This window comes from Aegilops tauschii, chromosome 6 (assembly GCF_002575655.3).
Source record: "Aegilops tauschii subsp. strangulata cultivar AL8/78 chromosome 6, Aet v6.0, whole genome shotgun sequence".
NCBI lineage: Eukaryota > Viridiplantae > Streptophyta > Magnoliopsida > Poales > Poaceae > Aegilops > Aegilops tauschii.
The window spans coordinates 426,402,388-426,421,956 of NC_053040.3; the positions used below are offsets into that span (position 1 = coordinate 426,402,388).

Sequence of the window (19,569 nt, forward strand, 5' to 3'; positions counted from 1 at the left end):
AGTCAACTCTTGGTTTCCGTATCATGGGGAGTTCTCGAAAGACCTCCTTAGAATCGAGAAGATCTGCATGGGTAGAAGCTAACGTAAATTTGTGCACATGCAGCTCCATTGTCAACTATATATGACCATCGTGGCTTCATGCGAGGGAAGGTTCCTCGGTCACTAAGATAATCTCTCCTCCATGTTTAGCAATTAACTATGTAAATGTACTACTACTACTATATACAGTATATGTATACCTGGTAGTACCTCCCGTATTGTGTACTATAATCAGTAACGTGCGCGTTGCTTGCATTTGGTCATTTGGGTTACATGCGACGTGGTTGCGTGCGGCCGAAGGTCTGCCGCTCCGGCGCACCAGCACGCACCGCGGCGTTCGGCTGCTGGTCCCGGCTCGCCCGGCCAGCACTCCCGTATAACGGTGAAGTATAGACCACGTACGAAGAGATTGCGTACAACGAAAAATAACCTGCAAAGGATAAGAATTTTTGTCATTAAAAAACAGATCATTTCTATATAGTCAAAGCGACCATAATAAGGCATACGCTCAATCCTTATTAGTGTTTTAAATCTATAAGGAATATCGTCCAGCCAATGACCAAAAATATTGGCAATACCTATGGATGGATAAAGATTAAACGCTATTTGGATGATTGACCATGTAGGATGCGCAAACTTGCACTGAAAAAAGAGGTGTCTGATTGTCTCGTCATGAGTACAAAAGCCGCATTTCTTGCTTTCTTGCTAGTTGCGACGGGTGAGGTTATCTTTGGTTAGCACCATTCCCTTCCGAAGATACCACATGAAGATCTTAACTTTTAGCGGAATCTTCGATCTTCAAATTTTCTTGTTAATCTCCACTTGGATCAATGATTTAGCCCCGAGTCAATTGCAAAAAACCACCACATTTGTGGCTAGGTTTGCAGGAAACTACCAAGTCGTTAATCTGTTGCAAAAAACACCGTAAAATCTCTTAACCCGTTGCAAAAAGCACTGAACAGCCGTTTAGCCTCGTTTGATCTCTTTTCCGACAGGTGGGCCGCGAAAACGCTGACGTGGCGTGCGGAAAGGCAAACGGCGCCGTTAGGAAGAAAACGGTCAAGACGCCGCGCCGGTCGGTCCTGTCGGTGCTCGCCAGACAGATGCCCCGCGCCCTCTCTCTCTCGCCCCTCTCCTCTGCCTCCTCTCTCTGGCTCTGGTCGCCGTCGGTGAGAAGCCAGCTGGCCGCCGTCCGCCATGGTTTCGTGGAGCGACGACAGCGAGGAATCGGGCTACGAGTACTCTTCAGGCGGCTCCCCTATCAAGGTCAGTGATTTGAACTCGTAGCTAGGGTTCTTTGAGCAAGGGTTTCGGTTTGGGGATTTTGTTTTTCCTGCTCGATTTGAACCCGTGAGATGGATTTTGTGCGTTTCTTTTGTTGATGTAGATCCCGGCTACAATCGAGGACCCGAACTACTCTGGTGTTGATGATGAGGTGATGGTGATGTGTGAGCATGGCCAGCCGGCGAAGAGGCATGTTTGCTTCGAAGGGATTAGCACTGGGAGGAGGTTCATTGCCTGTGGACTTGATGTGAGTGCTAGCAAAAATCTGTAGTTTGCTCATTTTGTGAAGAAACTATAAATTGTTCATATGCACTGTTCATTGTTCATGTTCACTGTTCATTGTTCATGTTCACTGTTCACCTAGTAGTTTAGTTAAAGGTACTGTCATGTACCATACCATAGTGACTGAGTGAAGTAAATGAATTGTTCATACATATAAATGAACAACACCACAGTGATATAAATGAAGTAAATGAATTAAATTGTGCTATTAAAAATTAAGTACAAAGATATAAAATTAAGGTATCCATAGTGACTGAGTGAAGTAAATTGTGCTGTTAAAAAGTATCATAGTGCATTGTTCATAGATATAAATGAAGTAAATGAATTGAATTGAATTGTATTGTGCTGTTAAAAATTAAGGTATAAATGAAGTAAATTCAGTGTAGTATGCTGTTAAAAATTCAGATATAAATTCAGAGTTGAGCTGAATTGTGCATGTGCAGTATACTATAGTTGTTTTGTACTTGTACTTGTTGTTTGCTAGCAGTTGTGGTGTTGTTCATTGGGTAGATGAGGAGTGGCCAGAATAGAAGTGAAGTGAAAAAGGAAGTAAATGCATTTGTACTTGTTGTTTTGCAGGAAGCAAGCAGTTGTGGTGTTGTTCATTGGGTAGATGAGGAGTGGCCAGAGCATCTGCAGAATGCTCTTCACAAACTATGGCTTTTGTATGAGGATTGCCAGCGTGCTAATAGGATGGCATGTCTGGAACATTCATCACTTGTCCACAATCTCACATCACAGAAGAACAAGCTACAGGAGACTTATGAGAAGCTTGTTGAGGATGTGAACAACCTACTTGATACCCAGGGCAATATTCCCAAGGAAAATGAAGTCCAACAAGGTGAACATGAGGAGATCACTCCTCCTTTGGACAACAATATTTCAGCTTTGAAGGAACAGCTGGGTGCAATGGATGCTGAGAACAAAGAACTGAAGCAAAAGGTTGACCAGTTGAAGAGCATTCAGGTTGCCCAAGGTAATGTGATTAGGAATCTGAAGTTTGCTCATTTGAAGGAGAAGGAAAAGTTGAGCACTGAGAGGAGGAATTTGGAGTTTCACATTGCTGATCTTGTCAAAGCTAGTGACAAGAACAAGAGAAAGCTGAAGGACATCAAGGATATTTGCGATGAAGAGTGATTTGTAATCTAACCATGTGGGTCATTATCTTAAGTTTCAAGCATTGAACTATGGCTTGTAATGTGTGAACTAGTGGCAGTTTGCAGTATTTGAAGTAGGGTGTAGCCTTGAACTATGTCTTGTAAGCTTTGAACTATGGTGTCATGATGTTAACTATGTTGTTAACTAGAGTTGTTAAGTATGATGCTAACTATGGTGTCATGATGTTAACTATGTTGTTAACTAGAGTTGTTAAGTATGATGTTAACTATGGTGTCATGATGTTAACTATGTTAGTGACTAGAGTTGTTAAGTATGATGTTAACTATGTTAGTGACTAGAGTTGTTAAGTATGATGTTAACTATGTCATTGATGTTAACTATGGCACCCTAAATGATGGAATGAGGATATGTTGGATACTGTCGATGTCGAGGCACCCTAGATGATCAAATTAGGTTATCTTGGATGCCGTCGACGCCGAGGCACCCTAGATGATCAAATTAGGTTATCGTGGATGCCGTCGACGCCGAGGCACCCTAGATGATTAAATTAGGTTATCGTGGATGCCGTCGACGCCGAGGCACCCTAGATGATCAAATTAGGTTATCGTGGATGCCGTCGACGCCGAGGCACCCTAGATGATCAAATTAGGTTATCGTGGATGCCGTCGACGCCGAGGCACCCTAGATGATCATATTAGGTTATCGTGGATGCCGTCGACGCCGAGGCACCCTAGAAGATCATATTAGGTTATCGTGGATGCCGTCGACGCCGAGGCACCCTAGATGATCATATTAGGTTATCGTGGATGCCGTCGACGCCGAGGCACCCTAGATGATCAAATTAGGTTATCGTGGATGCCGTCGACGCCGAGGCACCCTAGATGATCATATTAGGTTATCGTGGATGCCGTCGACGCCGAGGCACCCTAGATGATCATATTAGGTTATCGTGGATGCCGTCGACGCCGAGGCACCCTAGATGATCATATTAGGTTATCACACTTATTAGCAAACAATAACCAGAAAGTACTCAACCAAAATAAAGATGTATTGAACATCATCAGCTCACCACAGACCAACAAGTCCACTAGGTACCTTACATGAAAGTACTCATGACAACCAGAATAAAGATGTTTAGAACATGTTTAGAACATGAAAGTACTCATGACAACCAGAAGCAACACAAGTTTTGACCACAAATTAACACAACTTCACCTGCTCCCTTGAGAACAGTTGAACCACTCAGACATCTTAAAGGATGGCTTCCTCACTCTTCCACTACCTGCAACTCTTGGGGGGATGAACTTGTTTCTTCCTCTTGGCCCAGCAGCAGTAGAGGAACTTGGACCAGCACCAGCAGTAGAACTTGGACCAGCACCAGCAGTAGAAGTTGCAGTCCTTATAGTTTTAGCTTTCTTTGTTGCCCTTGTAGCAGGAGGAGCAACAGCTGCAGTAGGAGCAGAAGGAGCTCTCCTTGGTGCACTGGGAGCTGAAGCAGGAGCAGAAGGAGCTCTCCTTGGTGCACTGGGAGCTGAAGCAGGAGCAGAAGGAGCTCTCCTTGATACCCTTGGAGCCCTTGGAGCTGGTGGAGCTGGAGCTGCAGTTTGAGCAGCAGCAGGAGCAGAAGGAGCACTTCTCCTTGGTGGCATGGGAGCAGGAGCAGATACAGTTCTGGGTGTATCATCTCTCCTGTTTTCCTGAAATTATAGCATACAAATGTTAGAAACTAGTATGTGAAATTGTACAAAAACCTACAACAATAGTTACCTGGTGCTGGTTCATTCTCATAGCTAGGGATAGTTTAAGAGCCTGCTTGCAACTAGTGTATCTATGCCCAGTCCTATTGCAATTGCTACAAGTGATAGTTCCCATCCTAGATGTATCCTTTGGAGCTGGCTTTTCAAACTTGCTCTTTCTCCTCTTTGTCTCTTTGTTTCCTGGCTTTTCTTTGAACACTGGTGGTTCAATGTCAGGGGTTCTAGTCTTTGGCCACAAATCAGGCCCAGGCACAGGGAAAACTATTGGACTATAAGCTGCCTTATACATTGGTTTCTTGAAGAAATCATGAACAAAATCTTCTGGCTGTAGTTTTGCCTTGTTGATTGCAGAAACACCATGATTGCAAGGTACTCCACACATGTCCCACTTCCTACACCCACATGTATGTAGCAACAAGTTAACTGCATATGTGCTTTCTCCACTTGTCACCTGGAAGAGATCAAGTCCAGCTTTGATAGACTGACAAAACCTAGAATGATGTTTTGCTTCCTCTAGCTTCTCAGCATATGTTGGGCATATCTCCCACTTAGCAGTCTCAGTCTTTGTCCTATTTGCATTGAATTTCACTAACAGCTTTGTCCTGATCCCATCTACCATAGTTCTAATGGGTTTGGCTCTGACATCAAGTATCATCTTGTTAAAAACTTCACTTATATTGTTCACTACCAAGTCAGTTTTGCAATTGTTGTCCATGGCATGCCTAGCCCATGTATGTTTTGGTATCCTAGATAGCCATTTCCAAGCTGGCTCACACTCCTTTTTCATGCCTTCCATTGCAGTTACATAACCATGCTCAGTATAGGAATAACTTGCCTGATACATGTATTTCTTCAACTCTTCCCCTCTAAAACCAGCAGTTTGAAAGTTCTGATAAATATGTCTAAGGCAGAATCTTTGTTTGCAATTGGGGAATACATTGTTTATGGCTGTAAGAAGGCCCTGTTTGAATGAACTACAGTTTGAGAATACTACAACAATGCCATGTATGAAATTAATAAACAAAGACAATTAATAAGCAATGCAAGCAATGATTAGAGTAGAGATAGTAGTACCTTTTGCCTGTCAGATATAATAGTGTAGTAGCCAAACTTGCCTGACTCACCACCAATGGCATATTTTAATTGAGTAAGAAACCAAGACCAGCTTGCTGTGTTTTCCTTGTCCACTATTGCAAAAGCAATGGGAAATATGTTATTGTTTCCATCTCTTCCAGTGGCAGCCAAGATTTGCTGCCCTGTTGTCAACTTTATGAAGCAACCATCAACACCTATCATACAAGATCACAAGTAGATTACCAACAAATTAGTGGGTGTGCACATATAAATGTAGAGTCACTAGTTAATTAGTAGGTGTGCACATACCTATGAATGGTCTGCAACCATTAAGGAAACCCTCTTTGCAAGCATTGAGGCAGATGAACAAGCCATGGAATCTTGGGTTTTTGCTTGGATGTAGTTTCAGGTGCTTTGTTGTGACAATGCATCTACTTCCTGGATTGGTTTCTAGCACAGCTTCTAGGTAATCCCTTATCCTATGATATTGTGCCTTCTGATCTCCTAGGACTACATTTTTAGCTAGCTTTCTTGCCCTATAGGCCATATGTATAGATACCTCTATTCCATGCTTTTGCTTCAAGTTTGAAATTATAGTCTGGACAGGTGTGTTGGGGTCTGTCCTCAACTGTTGCTCACATTCATGTGCCAACCACTTAGCAGTAACTTTTGTGCTCTCTCCTACTACTGGGCAGCTGTGGTGCAAGTTCAGTTTCTTTATACAGAATGTCTTCTCATGTGCTATCTGAGAAGCTGCAATGAAAAATGGACAATTCTCAAATTTGCAGACAGCTATAATCCTGTCTGGACAGTTCCTGTGGAAGGCATGGTTCCTATTTTTTGAGATGTGAAAATTAAGAAGTGCCCTCCTGAACTGGGTCACATCTAGGAAACAAAGTTTCTTCATAAATTGCTCTTCTGGGTTCTCCCTTTGCTCATCATACCAAACTCTAGGCTTCCTCTTTTTAGCCCTGCTCTTCCTATCAGCTGGAAGCTTCACACATGGTATTTGAGCCCCATCATTGTCCTCCTCACTTAGGTCACCAGGGTTGCTCTCCTCATCAGATGAAGGAAACCAATCTTCCTCAATAATCTCATCCAAACTAGAATGAGATCTTGTAGTTGGCCCCTTTCTTTTACTTCCTCCTATGCTGCTCCCTTCCTCCTCCTCCTCCTCCTCCTCCTCTGGTGCCTTCTCCTCCTCCTCCTCCTCTGGTGCCTTCTCCTCCTCCTCCTCCTCATCTGCTTCATATGGCTCATCCACATCAGTGTCCCCTTCAATATGATGAAGTGGATCATCTCTATGCTTCTTCATTGCCTCAAGCCTAGCAATTATATCCTCATCTGCTAGTAAATCTGTGTCACTGTCACTATCAGTGAAATCTTCAGCCATTAGCTCTGGAAGTTTTCTTTTAGCTGCCTTGTATTTCTCTTTTTCTTTCCCCTTTTTCCTGAACTTCTCAATCTCTTCATTCCTCTTCTGATCCATCAGTTGCTCAATTTGCTCTTGATCTTGGTCTTGCTCCATTGCAAATTCTGCTACTGGTGCACACTTCTGCTTCAAAAATGTACTCTCCTGTGTGTTAATGACCTGCACTGGCACTTGTTGTGGCTTTGTTGGGCTAGGAAACAGTACTCCTGCTGTATCTATCTCATACACCACTGGCACACCTATTTCAGATAATGGAACCTGCTCCTCACAAACTGGTCCAATGTTCAAATCACTAGGTCTTGGAGCATCACTTCTGATGACTGTTATGTTCACCACCTTCTGACCTTTGATAACTAGGTCATCCAACATTTCCTCCACCTTATCATCATCTGTCAGTTCTTCCATACCTGAAACCCCAACACCTGGATCTCTGACATAATACATAAAGTCTGTCATCCCATATCCTTCAAGCTCTGTTAGTGCAATCAGATTGTAAAATGTGATATCATCCACATTTAGGCTTCTTTCAAGATTATCTCTGTCATGGAAATGGAATCTGACTTCCCACACTTCATCATTCAATCTACAGTTCAAGTAAAGCAATTCAGTTAAAAGTTCAGTTAAAAATACAGTTTCAGTTAAAAATTCAGTTAAAAGTTCAGTTAAAAATTCAGTTAATGTTTAGGTGCCTACTACATACACTTAGAACCCTAGAACTACATAAACACTTCACTTACATGTCTGACCACATAAACAACCTACAACAACAATAATGGCGACGGTGCCTACTACATACACTTAGAACCCTAGAAACCAAATCGGGGTATGGAAAGAGAAAACTTACGAGACACCGCCGAAGGAGGATGCGTAGTGATGGCTCCCCTCTGGATCTTCCTTCACGGCCTTGGCGAATGCCCTCGCCGCCGCGTACTCAACACAGTAAGACGACGACGGCGGCTGTGGAAGAGGCGGAGCCTGAGATGGGTTTGAACTGCCACAAACCTCTGTTGGATCTGCAGGAGCACCACTGCCACCAGATGCATCGCCAGCACCACCGCCACCGCCATCATCACTGCCACGCCAGGTGGCCATCACCGGCGGCAAGCAGGGGCGAGAGAGGAGAGGGGAGCGGGGAGGGGGGGGGGGACTGTCTGAACCGGACCGACCGGCGCGGCGTCTTGACCGTTTTCTTCCTAACGGCGCCGTTTGCCTGTCCGCACGCCACGTCAGCGTTTTCGCGGCCCACCTGTCGGAAAAGAGATCAAACGAGGCTAAACGGCTGTTCAGTGCTTTTTGCAACGGGTTAAGAGATTTTACGGTGTTTTTTGCAACAGATTAACGACTTGATAGTTTCCTGCAAACCTAGCCACAAAGGTGGTGGTTTCTTGCAATTGACTCTTTAGCCCCTCCCCGAGAGATCATTCCCCAGGGCATTGCCTTTCGAAATCATTATGTTGAACTTTTTCCACTCTTAACTAGTATAAGAATCCACCAAATATTATAGATCATTGTTCCGGTGTTATCTAGGCATCTATAATGAACCTATAGCTCTTGGGATATATTCGTTTGGCTGCACGCAAGTACTCCATTGAGACTTCCATAGTACGCATACAGTGCACTAAAATACTATAAGGCCATGATTGAGTTGACACTGAATAATTAAAGGCTACAAGAGTTGAGACAAATCTTCTTAAGTATGGTTGAATTTGTACACAACTATTGCACACACGTTTACGATAGTGAAAAAAAAGTGAAGTAAAAAAGCAGAGAAAGGATCCAGCGGTACTTTTGGGTCTCCCTTTGAAGGACATATATATGTTTAGGTATCCTGTGAAAGTTGCACTATTATCTACTACTGCAAGATTATTGTGAAATTTCCGCGCTTGTTCAATCATGACATTTTTATGAAGCAACTACATTTTTTTTCTTTTCTTTTTTTCGCAGACGAAAGAGTTGACTATTTTAAAGTGGTAGCAGCCGGTTTTTTTTAGAACTGCAAGGCTGCAAGCAGCCGTTGGGTTGTCGGATAAACTGTTGAAAAGGAGACGAGTCATAGTCATAGGTATCCTTTTCTGAATCTGATCGGCGGAGGGTAGCCGGCCCCTGAAAGCCTGCCAGAGGAAAATTTTGATCTTCGGAGGAATCCTGGCCTCCCAGATTTGCTTAAACTTGGAGGAAGTGGTATCAGTAATAATCCGAGGATACAAAGACTTGACCGAGAACTACGTATGTTTTTTCCTTCTTTTATTTTGCAAGACGAAAGACTTGACTATTTTGATGTGCTAGCAGCCGTTTTATAAGAACTGCAAGCTGGCCGTTTTTATAAGAACCGCAAAGCAGCCGTTGGGCTGCTGGATAAACTGTTGAAAAGGAGACGAGTCACAGTCATGGTCTTGCATATGGATCATGATTCATGCAATGTGTTGCGCCACCCGGGAAGTGGTATTGGTCACGAGGAGCCACGAAATTGCAAGTGACCAACATATCCACCCACTCAATTGTTGGGAACAAAAGGAGCTTCGTGGCATCGTCTTCTCGCTGTCATTTACTCATTCAACAGACTGATCGCTTCACGGTCAAGACTCACAGAGAGGCCGGCCCCTAACCGTTTGACATCTCGTGCGTGCGTGCTGATGCAATCAGCAGTGCATCGTATCTACCGCGTATAAATACGCAGGGGGCCTGGGCCTTGCTTGGACTCACAGGTAGGTTGCCCCGGCTACCATTCCAAGCACATATTCCCGCGGGCATCCCGCCACCTAACCGCCTACCTTGCACCGCAATTCATCCTCCATTCAGCAAACCCAAAATAGTGGAGCAGCTAGCCATCCCCGATCTGAATCCTGTTACATACGGTTACAGGGCGTAGCCGGATACAGCTAGCTAGCTGCAGGCGCCATGATGGGGGTGAGGGTGTGCAATGGAAAGGCTGTGGCGGCGCTGGCTGCGGTGTTTGTCATCTGCGCCGGGGTGGTCTCGCCGGCGGCGGCGAGCGGGCGCGAGGAGGCCCACCTGGTGCCGGCGGTGTACGTGTTCGGCGACTCCACGGTGGACGTGGGCAACAACCAGTACCTGCCCGGGAACGCCGCGCTGCAGCTCCCCTACGGCATCGACTTCCCGCAGTCGCGGCCCACCGGGAGGTTCAGCAACGGATTCAACGTCGCCGACTCCATCTGTACGTAGTCCGCCCGCATGGCCGGCCGCCCCGCCGGCATGCACTTGGTTTCCATTTCATTTGTCAGATGAATGAAGCTAACGCACGGTGCAAACGGAAATGCAGCGAGGCTGTTGGGTTTCAAGAGGAGCCCGCCGGCGTACCTGTCGCTGACGCCGGAGACGAGCCGTCAGATCGTCAGAGGCTACCGTGGCGTCAACTATGCCTCCGGTGGATCCGGCATTCTCGACACCACCGTGAGTGCCGCTGCCTCGGATTGTGCGCCTCTTTTTTGTTCCAAAGACATATCTTAAATTCTTAACCAGTTGGAGTTACTTTCATACGAGTTTTATATTCACATTCATCTGTCTTTTGCTCGGCATAAAACAACATATTCACACGTCTTTTTTCTGAAAAATAAACTATTCACATTTGTTCATCTTTTCCGTGTTATTTTTACTAATTTTGGTTCATGTCTGCATCGAACGATCGACCGATCAGGGGAACACCCTCACGTTGACCAAGCAGGTGGAGTACTTCGCGGCCACCAAGTCAAAGATGACGGAGAAGAGCAGTGGCATCGACGCGCTGCTGTCCAAGTCCCTCTTCCTCATCAGCGACGGCGGCAACGACTTCTTCGCCTTCCTCCGGCAGAACCTGACGGCCAGCGACGCGCCGTCCTTCTACGCGGACATGCTCTCCAACTACACCAAGCACGTCCAGACGCTGTACCAGCTGGGAGCGCGGCGGTTCGGGATCGTCGACGTGCCGCCCATCGGCTGCGTGCCGGCGGTGCGGGTCACCTCCCCGGACGGCGAGACCGCGTGCGTCGAAGCCGCCAACGCCCTCGCCAGGGGGTTCAACGACGCGCTGGGGAGGGCGATGGCCAAGCTCGCCGCCGCGCTGCCCGGGATGAGGTACTCCGTGGGGAGCTCCTACAACCTGATAACGTTCATCACGGAGCACCCGGAGGCCGCCGGGTTCAAGGACGTGGCCAGCGCGTGCTGCGGCGGCGGGAGGCTCGGCGCGCAGGCATGGTGCGGGGCACCCAACGCCACCTACTGCGCCAACCGCAACGACCATGTCTACTGGGACGAGGTGCACGGCACCCAGGCCACCAACATCAAGGGCGCCAAGGCCATCTTCGCCGCCCCGGTGAAGCTCGGCTTCGCCGCGCCCATCAACTTCAAGCAGCTGGTTTCTTCTTGATCGGGTCAGAGGCATTGCACCGTACGGAGTTGTGAGTGTTCACTGTTTGATTGAGGGAGGGAAAAAGATGTCGTGCACCTTTTGATTCTTTTGTAGATCGGTGGAGATGCAATAGAATCATAGAGAGGGTGTCGTGATGCATGCGATTTTATGTTCAAACAAAGCGGCCAAATGGCCCAAAAATACACTATTGAATAACAGTTTGTCTAATTCACATCTAAATGTTTTGATGTCACATCTAAGCTCCCACAACTATATAATGCAGCAACAAGAAAAAAAATAGGACAAAAAAAAGATCACAAATAAAGTGAACATCAGTTTAGATGTGACATAACTATGTCACATCTAAATGTGTCCTAGATAGACTCATTGAATAAAAGAAGTGAAGCTGCAAAAAACAATATAAATGGGCGCGTTGTGTGATCAGTGAACTCACTAAGCTCGAGTTTGCAATTTGGTCAGTGAACTCGTCCGAGTCCCTTTTAAACCCATGCCGGCACACTTATCGGAGATTGCGAAGTGAGTTGAGTAATAGACCACGTATAAGCGTCATGGAGGGGCCTTTAAAAAATAAAATAAAAAATAAAGGACACCGATATCTGCCGAATGTTCAGTTTCGGGACCTCCCAGACCGAACTAACGGTTCGGTACAAAAGGCTCTCACCTCACGAACGCTTTCGTTTGGTAGTAGAGGATCAAAAGCACAAACGTCCTCCCAAGGCCTCTACAGGGCCTCTTTCATTTAAAACAAAAGGAAAAATGCCATCAATTTTAGAAGCAGAAAATTACCATAGAAAATTCCAAAGAAAAATGTCACTCGAGTTTGACCAAACTATTTTATGATTTGCCATGCTATAATTTTACAATGGCAAGGTTTACAACATATTTGATTCCTAGGAAAGCATGGCAAAGCTACCATGGCAAAAATTCAAAAACACCATGGGAAAAATAATTCCCATGACGCATACACTAAATTTGCCATGGTTCCGTACAATAGAAATTTGCCACGTCGCAAAAAAGAGAAGAAATTTGCCATGGTACTTATAGTAAAATTGCCATGATCAGTATACTACATTTTCCATGCTACACCACCACCCCTAGCACATGCGCCGCCGTTCCTCTCCGCTGGCGCCGTCACCGCACACTCCCTGGGCGGGCGCCTCCACTTTGTGCTCATGCAACACCTCATGCATCGCCGGAGCCGCTCGAGCATGACTTGAGAGCACTGTGCTCGCGCTCCGGGAGCATCTCCTCCGCTCCTCTCTGTCGGGGTAGGCACGCACGAGCTCCTCCACCCTGCGGTCTCCAGGCAGGCCGCCAGGGCATCCACCCGCACAAACTCCTTCGTTGTGTTGCTGCCAAAAAATTGCCATGTTTTATGACAAGAAGCTCATCTTGAAAGTGACATGCACCAGTAATAAATCAAAAATCATGGCAAAATTGCCATGGGTAAGAACCAAAAGAAGTGCACGATTGGCCGTGCTACTATTTTCAGAATTTGCCATGTTTAGGAACTTATCTCAATTTTGCCATGTACCATGATAAATCAATTTCAGAAAGTTGTCGTGTTTTTTGTAGCTGCACATGGCAAACTGGTATGGAAAATGAGGGATACACATGTCAAAACATGATGTGTAGCTGTGAAAAAAGGGATTTGCAGAAGGAAATGAAAGACTACTATCTGCTACACTCCTATCCTTACTCACTGTATCAACAGGCTATGATCCACAGGAAGCACTTACTTGAGAACGACATGTTCGACTTCTGGAAATGCCAGCAACTAGTTTTTGTTGTACTATGAAGAAAAATGCCATCAACTTTAGAAGCAAAAATTACCATGGAAAATTCCAAAAAAATATGACATTTGAGTTTGAACAAACTATTTTATGATTTGCCATGATATAATTTTACAGTGGCAAGGTTTACAACATATTTGATTCCTAAGAAAGCATGGCAAAGCTGCCATGGCAAAAATTCAAAAATACCACGGCAAAAAATAATTCCCATGATGCATACACTAAATTTGCCATGGTCCCATACAATAGAAATTTGCCATGTTGCAAATGTTAGACTTAGAGATAAATTCTATTGTAATCTCAACAGACTTCTCTCTCCCGTATCTATCCTCTCTTCAAACTATCTCGTGTAACAGCTGCATCCTAGCGATCGGCTGCTTTCGTGTAAGCCACGACAGAGGCGGTTTCTGTCCTCAATCAATATAAGGCACGCGGGTCCCTCACGAGGGAGTAGGAACGCTTCCAAACTTACATGGTATACAGAGCCAAGTCTCTTCCCGATCTAGCTACCAGAAGCCATCCCCATCGCCATGTCTTCCACCTCGGCACAGGTCGTCCTCAACCTCGGAACTCCACCGGCCGAGAAGCTCACCAAGGGGAATTTTCTCCTGTGGAAGGCCCAGGTCATGCCCGCCCTGCGAGGAGCGCAGGTTATAGGGCTCCTGGATGGAACCGACGCAGCGCCCCCATCCATGGTGGAGCAGCAGCAGTCGGACAAGACCACGGTTGCGGTGCCAAATCCGCTCTACGCGCCATGGCTCTCGAAAGACCAACAAGTCCTCAGCTACTTGATGAATTCCCTCTCCAAAGAAGTCCTCGCCCAGTTCCTCGGTAAGGAAAATACGTATGATCTGTGGACCGGCATCACAACTCTCTTTGCATCGCAGTCCCAGTCCCGCATCACGAACCTGAGGATCGCCATCACCACAACAAAGAAGGGCGCCATGTCCAGCACCGCCTACATCTCCAAGATGAAGAGTCTTGGGGATGAGCTTGCGGCGGCAGGATGTCCGGTTTCTGACCCTGAGATGGTGGACTACGTGCTCGTCGGGTTGGATCGTGACTATGATCCCGTGGTAGCGGCCATTGGCGCTGTCAAAAGCTCCATCAGCGTTGACGAACTTTTTGCCCAGATCGCCTCTTTGGATCAGCGCATAGAGATGCTGGGAGATAGCAGAGAAGGCGGCTTCAACACATCGGCAAATCTGGCGTACAGAGGCCGTGGTCAGTACAACTCCAAGGGGCGCGCTCGTGGCTGCAGGGGCCGCGGTCGAGGGAGGCGCTCCCCTTCTGCTCCAAGTAGCGGCAACAGGGGCCCTCGAGGAGGTCGTCCCCAACAACATCAACAGCAACGTCCACAGCACCAGGACTATCCTGAGTGCCAGATCTGTCTCAAGCATCACCGCGGAGGCGCCCGTGAATGCTGGGATCGTTATGAAGAAGATGATCAGTACGAGGAGAAGGAGGCTCATGCTGTCACCGACTCGTACGGCATCGATACAAACTGGTAGGCAGATACCGGTTGCACAAATCACATCACAGGGGAGCTCGACAAGTTGACGATCAGAGACAAGTACCGTGGACATGACCAAGTACACACCGCAAGCGGTTCTGGTATGGAAATTACTCATGTTGGTAGTTCAATTGTTAAAACCCCCATGAAAAATTTGCATCTCAAAAAAGTTCTTTATGTGCCCGAAACATCGAAAAATCTCCTTTCTGTTCATAGATTTACCCTTGATAATCGTGTTCTAATCGAATTCTACCCTTACTTCTTTTTGGTTAAGGACTTGGACACGAGGAGGGTATTTCTTAGGGGCAAGTGTGTGGGAGGTCTCTACCCACTCATATCTTCGTCATCATCATCAAATAAACAGGCGTTTGTTGCGGTCAAGCCTTCTTCAGCAAAGTGGCATAGTCGATTAGGTCATCCTTCATCAGTTATTGTTAAGCTTGTTCTTAGTAAAAATAAACTTCCCCATTTTCATGAGTCTAGCATTTAGTCTGTTTGTGATCCATGTCAGCAAGCTAAAAGTCATCAGTTGCCTTACCCTATCTCTATTAGTATTTCTACTGCACCCTTACAACTTGTATTCTCAGATGTTTGGGGGCCAGCTCCTACCTCTGTTGGTAGACACTCATATTATGTAAGCTTTATTGATGACTTTAGTAAATTTACTTGGATCTATCTTCTTAAGAAACGATCTGAAGTGTTTCAAGTTTTCAAGAACTTTCAAAACCTTGTTGAGCGAAAACTAAACACTAAGATCATTGCCATGCAAACCGACTGGGGAGGTGAATACGAAAAGTTGAATCTCTTTTTTCAGCAACTTGGGATATCACATCACGTTTCGTGTCCCCATGCACATCAACAGAATGGTTCTGCTGAAAGAAAACATCGCCATGTTGTTGAAGTAGGAATAGCCCTACTAGCAAATGCATCCATGCCATTAAAATTTTGGGATGAAGCATTCTTGACTGCCACATATCTCATCAATTTACTTCCTAGTAAAGTCATCAAATTTGAGACTCCCATCACACGTCTTTTTGGTATTACTCCTGATTACAAATCACTTCGTGTGTTCGGTTGTGCTTGCTGGCCCAATCTTCGTCCATATAATACACGAAAAGTTGCATTCCGTTCAAAGAAGTGTGTCTTTCTTGGATATAGTCCTATTCACAAAGGAGTTAAATGTCTCGATGTCTCCACCGGTAGGGTATATATCTCTCGAGATGTTGTGTTCGATGAATCTGTTTACCCTTTTGAATCTCTTCATCCTAATGCCGGAGCACTTCTTAGGAAAGAAATCCTTCTTCTTCCACATAATCTTCAAAACTCAGATCAAGGGGGCGACAATTGTACTAACCCAACTGATGATCCTACTAGTGCTGGTGTTGTGCTTCCTCCTGTGCAGGATCATGCAGAAAATGATCCAAATTTTGGTGAAAATGAGCCAATATTTTATGTGCCAGAAGAGGACGAGCCTGGCGCGGAGCACGCAGATGGTCCAGCAGCACCTGGAACTCCTGTGCGTCAGAGTTCCTCTGATCACGCGCAGATCTGCTCTGGATCGCGCGTCAGGCGGCAGAGCATCTCAGCCGCGCCAATCAGCTAGCGTCGTGGCGCATGCAGAGCCCCCGCGCCAATCAGGAGGCGTCACGGCGCATGCATGATCTGCCTCGCGTCCCACGCGCGGGCCCGCGACAGCAGCAGCGCCTGATCCCCAATCATCGCCCCGCATGCATGCGCGCAGCATGGGATCCTCTGCGCCTGCCGAGTCTGATGCAGCGGCCACACCGCAGACTACTGAATCTGAACCGGGATCTGCTGTGCAAAGTGACTCCAGGATTGTGTCAGGATCCTCTGTGTCTGGCTCGGCTACAGCAGCTTCTACACAGGGAACTACACATCATGTTGAACCTGTTTCACGTGTTATGACTCGACTACAAAAAGGTATAAGAAACCCAAAGGTTAGAACTGATGGCACTATTACATATGGCATGCTGTGTGTTACAGGAGAACCGGCAAAATTAGAGGATGCATTAGAAGATCCAAAGTGGAAAAATGCAATGGATGAAGAATACCTAGCGCTCATGAAAAACAAGACCTGGCATCTTGTGCCTGAGCAAAGAGGTAAAAATATCATCGACTGTAAGTGGGTTTATAGAATCAAAAAAAGGGCAGATGGCTCGGTTGACAGGTATAAAGCACGCCTAGTTGCAAAAGGTTTTAAACAACGTTATGGTCTAGATTATGAAGATACCTTCAGTCCTGTTGTTAAAGCTGCAACTATCAGGCTTGTGTTAGCTATTGCTGTGTCCAAGGGATGGAGTTTGAGACAGCTAGACGTACAGAACGCGTTTTTGCATGGTGTTCTGGAAGAGGAGGTCTACATGAGACAACCACCTGGGTATGTTGATCAGAAGGCACCTCGTTATGTATGCAAACTTGACAAGGCACTTTATGGTTTGAAGCAAGCACCGAGAGCATGGTACTCCAGGCTGAGTTCTAAGTTAAGGTGCCTTGGTTTTATTGCATCTAAGGCAGATACCTCACTTTTCATCTATAACAAAGCAAACACAGTCATATTTGTCTTGATATATGTTGATGACATTATAGTTGCAAGCTCTTCACAAAGTGCCACTAATGCTCTTTTACATGATTTAAGTTCAGAGTTTGCTTTGAAGGATCTTGGTGATCTACACTTCTTCCTAGGCATCAAAGTGAAGAAGATTCAAGATGGCATAGTGTTGAGTCAAGAGAAATATGCTAATGAACTTCTAGCTCGCATGGGGATGAAGGATTGTAAGCCTTGACCAACACCTTTGTCTTCTTCAAAAAAACTTTCAGCTTTTGAAGGAGAGCCACTTAAGGAAGAAGAAAGCACAAAGTACAGAAGTGTTGTAGGAGCCCTACAGTACTTGACACTGACAAGACTAGATATATCATTTGCTGTTAACAAGGTTTGTCAGTATCTACATGCACCTACTACCATACATTGGACAGCTGTTAAAAGAATTGTGTGGTATATAAAATACACTGTGAGCTTAGGTCTCCAGTTCAGACGTTCTAATTCCACCCTTGTTAGTGCTTTCTCTGATGCTGACTGGGCAGGATGTAGTGATGGCAGAAAGTCAACTGGAGGATTTGCAGTATTCTTTGGCTCAAATCTTATTTCTTGGAGTGCCAGAAAACAAGCTACAGTTTCAAGGTCAAGTACTGAGGCTGAATACAAGTCATTAGCGAATGCTACTGCTGAGATCATTTGGTTGGAATCATTGCTTAGAGAGTTGGGAATTAAACATCGTGTGTCATGTTTATGGTGTGACAATCTGGGAGCTACTTATCTCTCTGCCAATCCAATTTTCCATGGAAGAACCAAACACATTGAAACTGATTTTCATTTTGTGCGAGAAAGAGTTGCAGGAAAAAAACTTGACATACGGTTTATTCCTTCCAGAGATCAGGTAGCAGATGGTTTCACTAAAGCCTTATCATTCAAGCCATTTTAAGAGTTCAAGAAGAATCTTAATGTAGGATAGTTGAGATTAAGGGAGGGTGTTAGACTTAGAGATAAATTCTATTGTAATCTCAACAGACTTCTCTCTCCCGTATCTATCCTCTCTTCAAACTATCTCGTGTAACAGCTGGATCCTAGCGATCGGCTGCTTTCGTGTAAGCCACGACAGAGGCGGTTTCTGTCCTCTCAATATAAGGCACGCGGCTCCCTCACGAGGGAGTAGGAACGCTTCCAAACTTACAGCAAAAAAGAGAAGAAATTTGCCATGGTACTTATAGTAAAATTGCCATGATCCGTATACTATATTTTCCATGCTCCATGATAGTAAATTGCCATGACCCAAAATAAAAAGAAATTGTTGCCATGTTGAAAGGAAATTGCCGTGATCCATAAAATACATTTGCCATGCTCGAACAACTTAATTTGCCATGGTCCAATAAAAATTTCCATGGTATTAAACGAGAAAACATGAGGAGTTAAGTCCTTTTTTTTGCCATGGCCAAGTCAACTTTGTTGGGAGTGTTTCTGTATACACTATATTTCCCATGGTGCATACACTAAAATTGCCATGGTCCCGTACAAATAGAAACAAATTTGCCATGGTAAAAAAATTGTCGAGGTGCAACAAGAAGAATTGCCATGGTCCATAAAGTAAATTTGCCATGGTTCATGAAATAGATTTGCCATGATGCAAAAAAAAGTAATTTGGCATGGTCCAAAAAACAAAATTGCCATATTCTACAATAATAATGGCAAAACGCCTTCTTGGATCATGGCAAATGTTGAGTAAACAGAAAAGGTTTGGAATTTGCAATGGCCACACTGGTAAGTTTTAAAGAAAATTTGCTCTAAAAAGACATGGGAAGTTTTTGAGGAAATTGTAAGGGGCAAATGGCAAAAAGATAAGGAATTTGCCATCAAACAAATGGCAAGTTTTGGGAATTTAGTTCTCTAGACAAGAAATAGCAAGTTTTTGACGAAATTGTAAGGAGCACATGAAGGAAATATGCCCTAGAGGCAATAATAAAGTTGTTATTTATATTTCCTTATATCATGATAAATGTTTATTATTCATGCTAGAATTGTATTAACCGGAAACTTAGTACATGTGTAAATACATAGACAAACAAAGTGTCCCTAGTATGCCGCTACTTGACTAGCTCGTTAATCAAAGATGGTTAAGTTTCCTAACCATAGACATGTGTTGTCATTTGATGAACAGGATCACATCATTAGAGAATGATGTGATGGACAAGACCCATCCATTAACTTAGCATAATGATCGTTTAGTTTTATTGCTATTGCTTTCTTCATGACTTATACATGTTCCTCTGACTATGAGATTATGCAACTCCCGAATAACGGAGGAACACCTTGTGTGCTATCAAATGTCACAACGTAA

At 45.1% G+C, this 19,569-nt stretch overlaps 2 protein-coding genes and 1 long non-coding RNA gene across 3 annotated transcripts; 2 read left to right on the forward strand and 1 right to left on the reverse strand.

Moving 5' to 3' along the window:
- Positions 1-918: 918 nt before the first annotated feature.
- LOC109754504 (uncharacterized) lies at positions 919-2,771 on the forward strand. Its single transcript, XM_073500684.1, has 3 exons — positions 919-1,305; positions 1,427-1,570; positions 2,185-2,771. The coding sequence occupies exons 1-3, from the start codon at positions 1,237-1,239 to the stop codon at positions 2,740-2,742; spliced, it is 771 nt and encodes a 256-aa protein (XP_073356785.1). The 5' UTR covers positions 919-1,236; the 3' UTR covers positions 2,743-2,771.
- Positions 2,772-5,088: 2,317 nt separating this feature from the next.
- LOC141025409 (uncharacterized) lies at positions 5,089-6,372 on the reverse strand. Its single transcript, XR_012186880.1, has 3 exons — positions 5,865-6,372; positions 5,556-5,770; positions 5,089-5,442 (listed from the first exon to the last, which is right to left on the reverse strand). It is a non-coding gene; the product is annotated as an uncharacterized lncRNA (long non-coding RNA).
- Positions 6,373-9,682: 3,310 nt separating this feature from the next.
- LOC109754499 (GDSL esterase/lipase At3g53100) lies at positions 9,683-11,572 on the forward strand. The gene is made up of 3 exons (XM_020313402.4): positions 9,683-10,162; positions 10,268-10,398; positions 10,643-11,572. Exons 1-3 carry the CDS (start codon positions 9,886-9,888, stop codon positions 11,348-11,350), a joined length of 1,116 nt encoding a protein of 371 aa, XP_020168991.1. The 5' UTR covers positions 9,683-9,885; the 3' UTR covers positions 11,351-11,572.
- Positions 11,573-19,569: the final 7,997 nt, after the last annotated feature.

Excerpts from the sequence above, each read along its gene's own strand:
- LOC109754504 (XM_073500684.1), top strand. The coding sequence starts at position 1,237 with ATGGTTTCGTGGAGCGACGACAGCGAGGAATCGGGCTACGAGTACTCT. Across the intron at positions 1,306-1,426 it reads CAGGCGGCTCCCCTATCAAG|ATCCCGGCTACAATCGAGGA; the intron begins GTCAGTGATTTG and ends TTGTTGATGTAG. Across the intron at positions 1,571-2,184 it reads TCATTGCCTGTGGACTTGAT|GAAGCAAGCAGTTGTGGTGT; the intron begins GTGAGTGCTAGC and ends GTTGTTTTGCAG.
- LOC109754499 (XM_020313402.4), top strand. The coding sequence starts at position 9,886 with ATGATGGGGGTGAGGGTGTGCAATGGAAAGGCTGTGGCGGCGCTGGCT. Across the intron at positions 10,163-10,267 it reads CAACGTCGCCGACTCCATCT|CGAGGCTGTTGGGTTTCAAG; the intron begins GTACGTAGTCCG and ends ACGGAAATGCAG. Across the intron at positions 10,399-10,642 it reads CCGGCATTCTCGACACCACC|GGGAACACCCTCACGTTGAC; the intron begins GTGAGTGCCGCT and ends TCGACCGATCAG.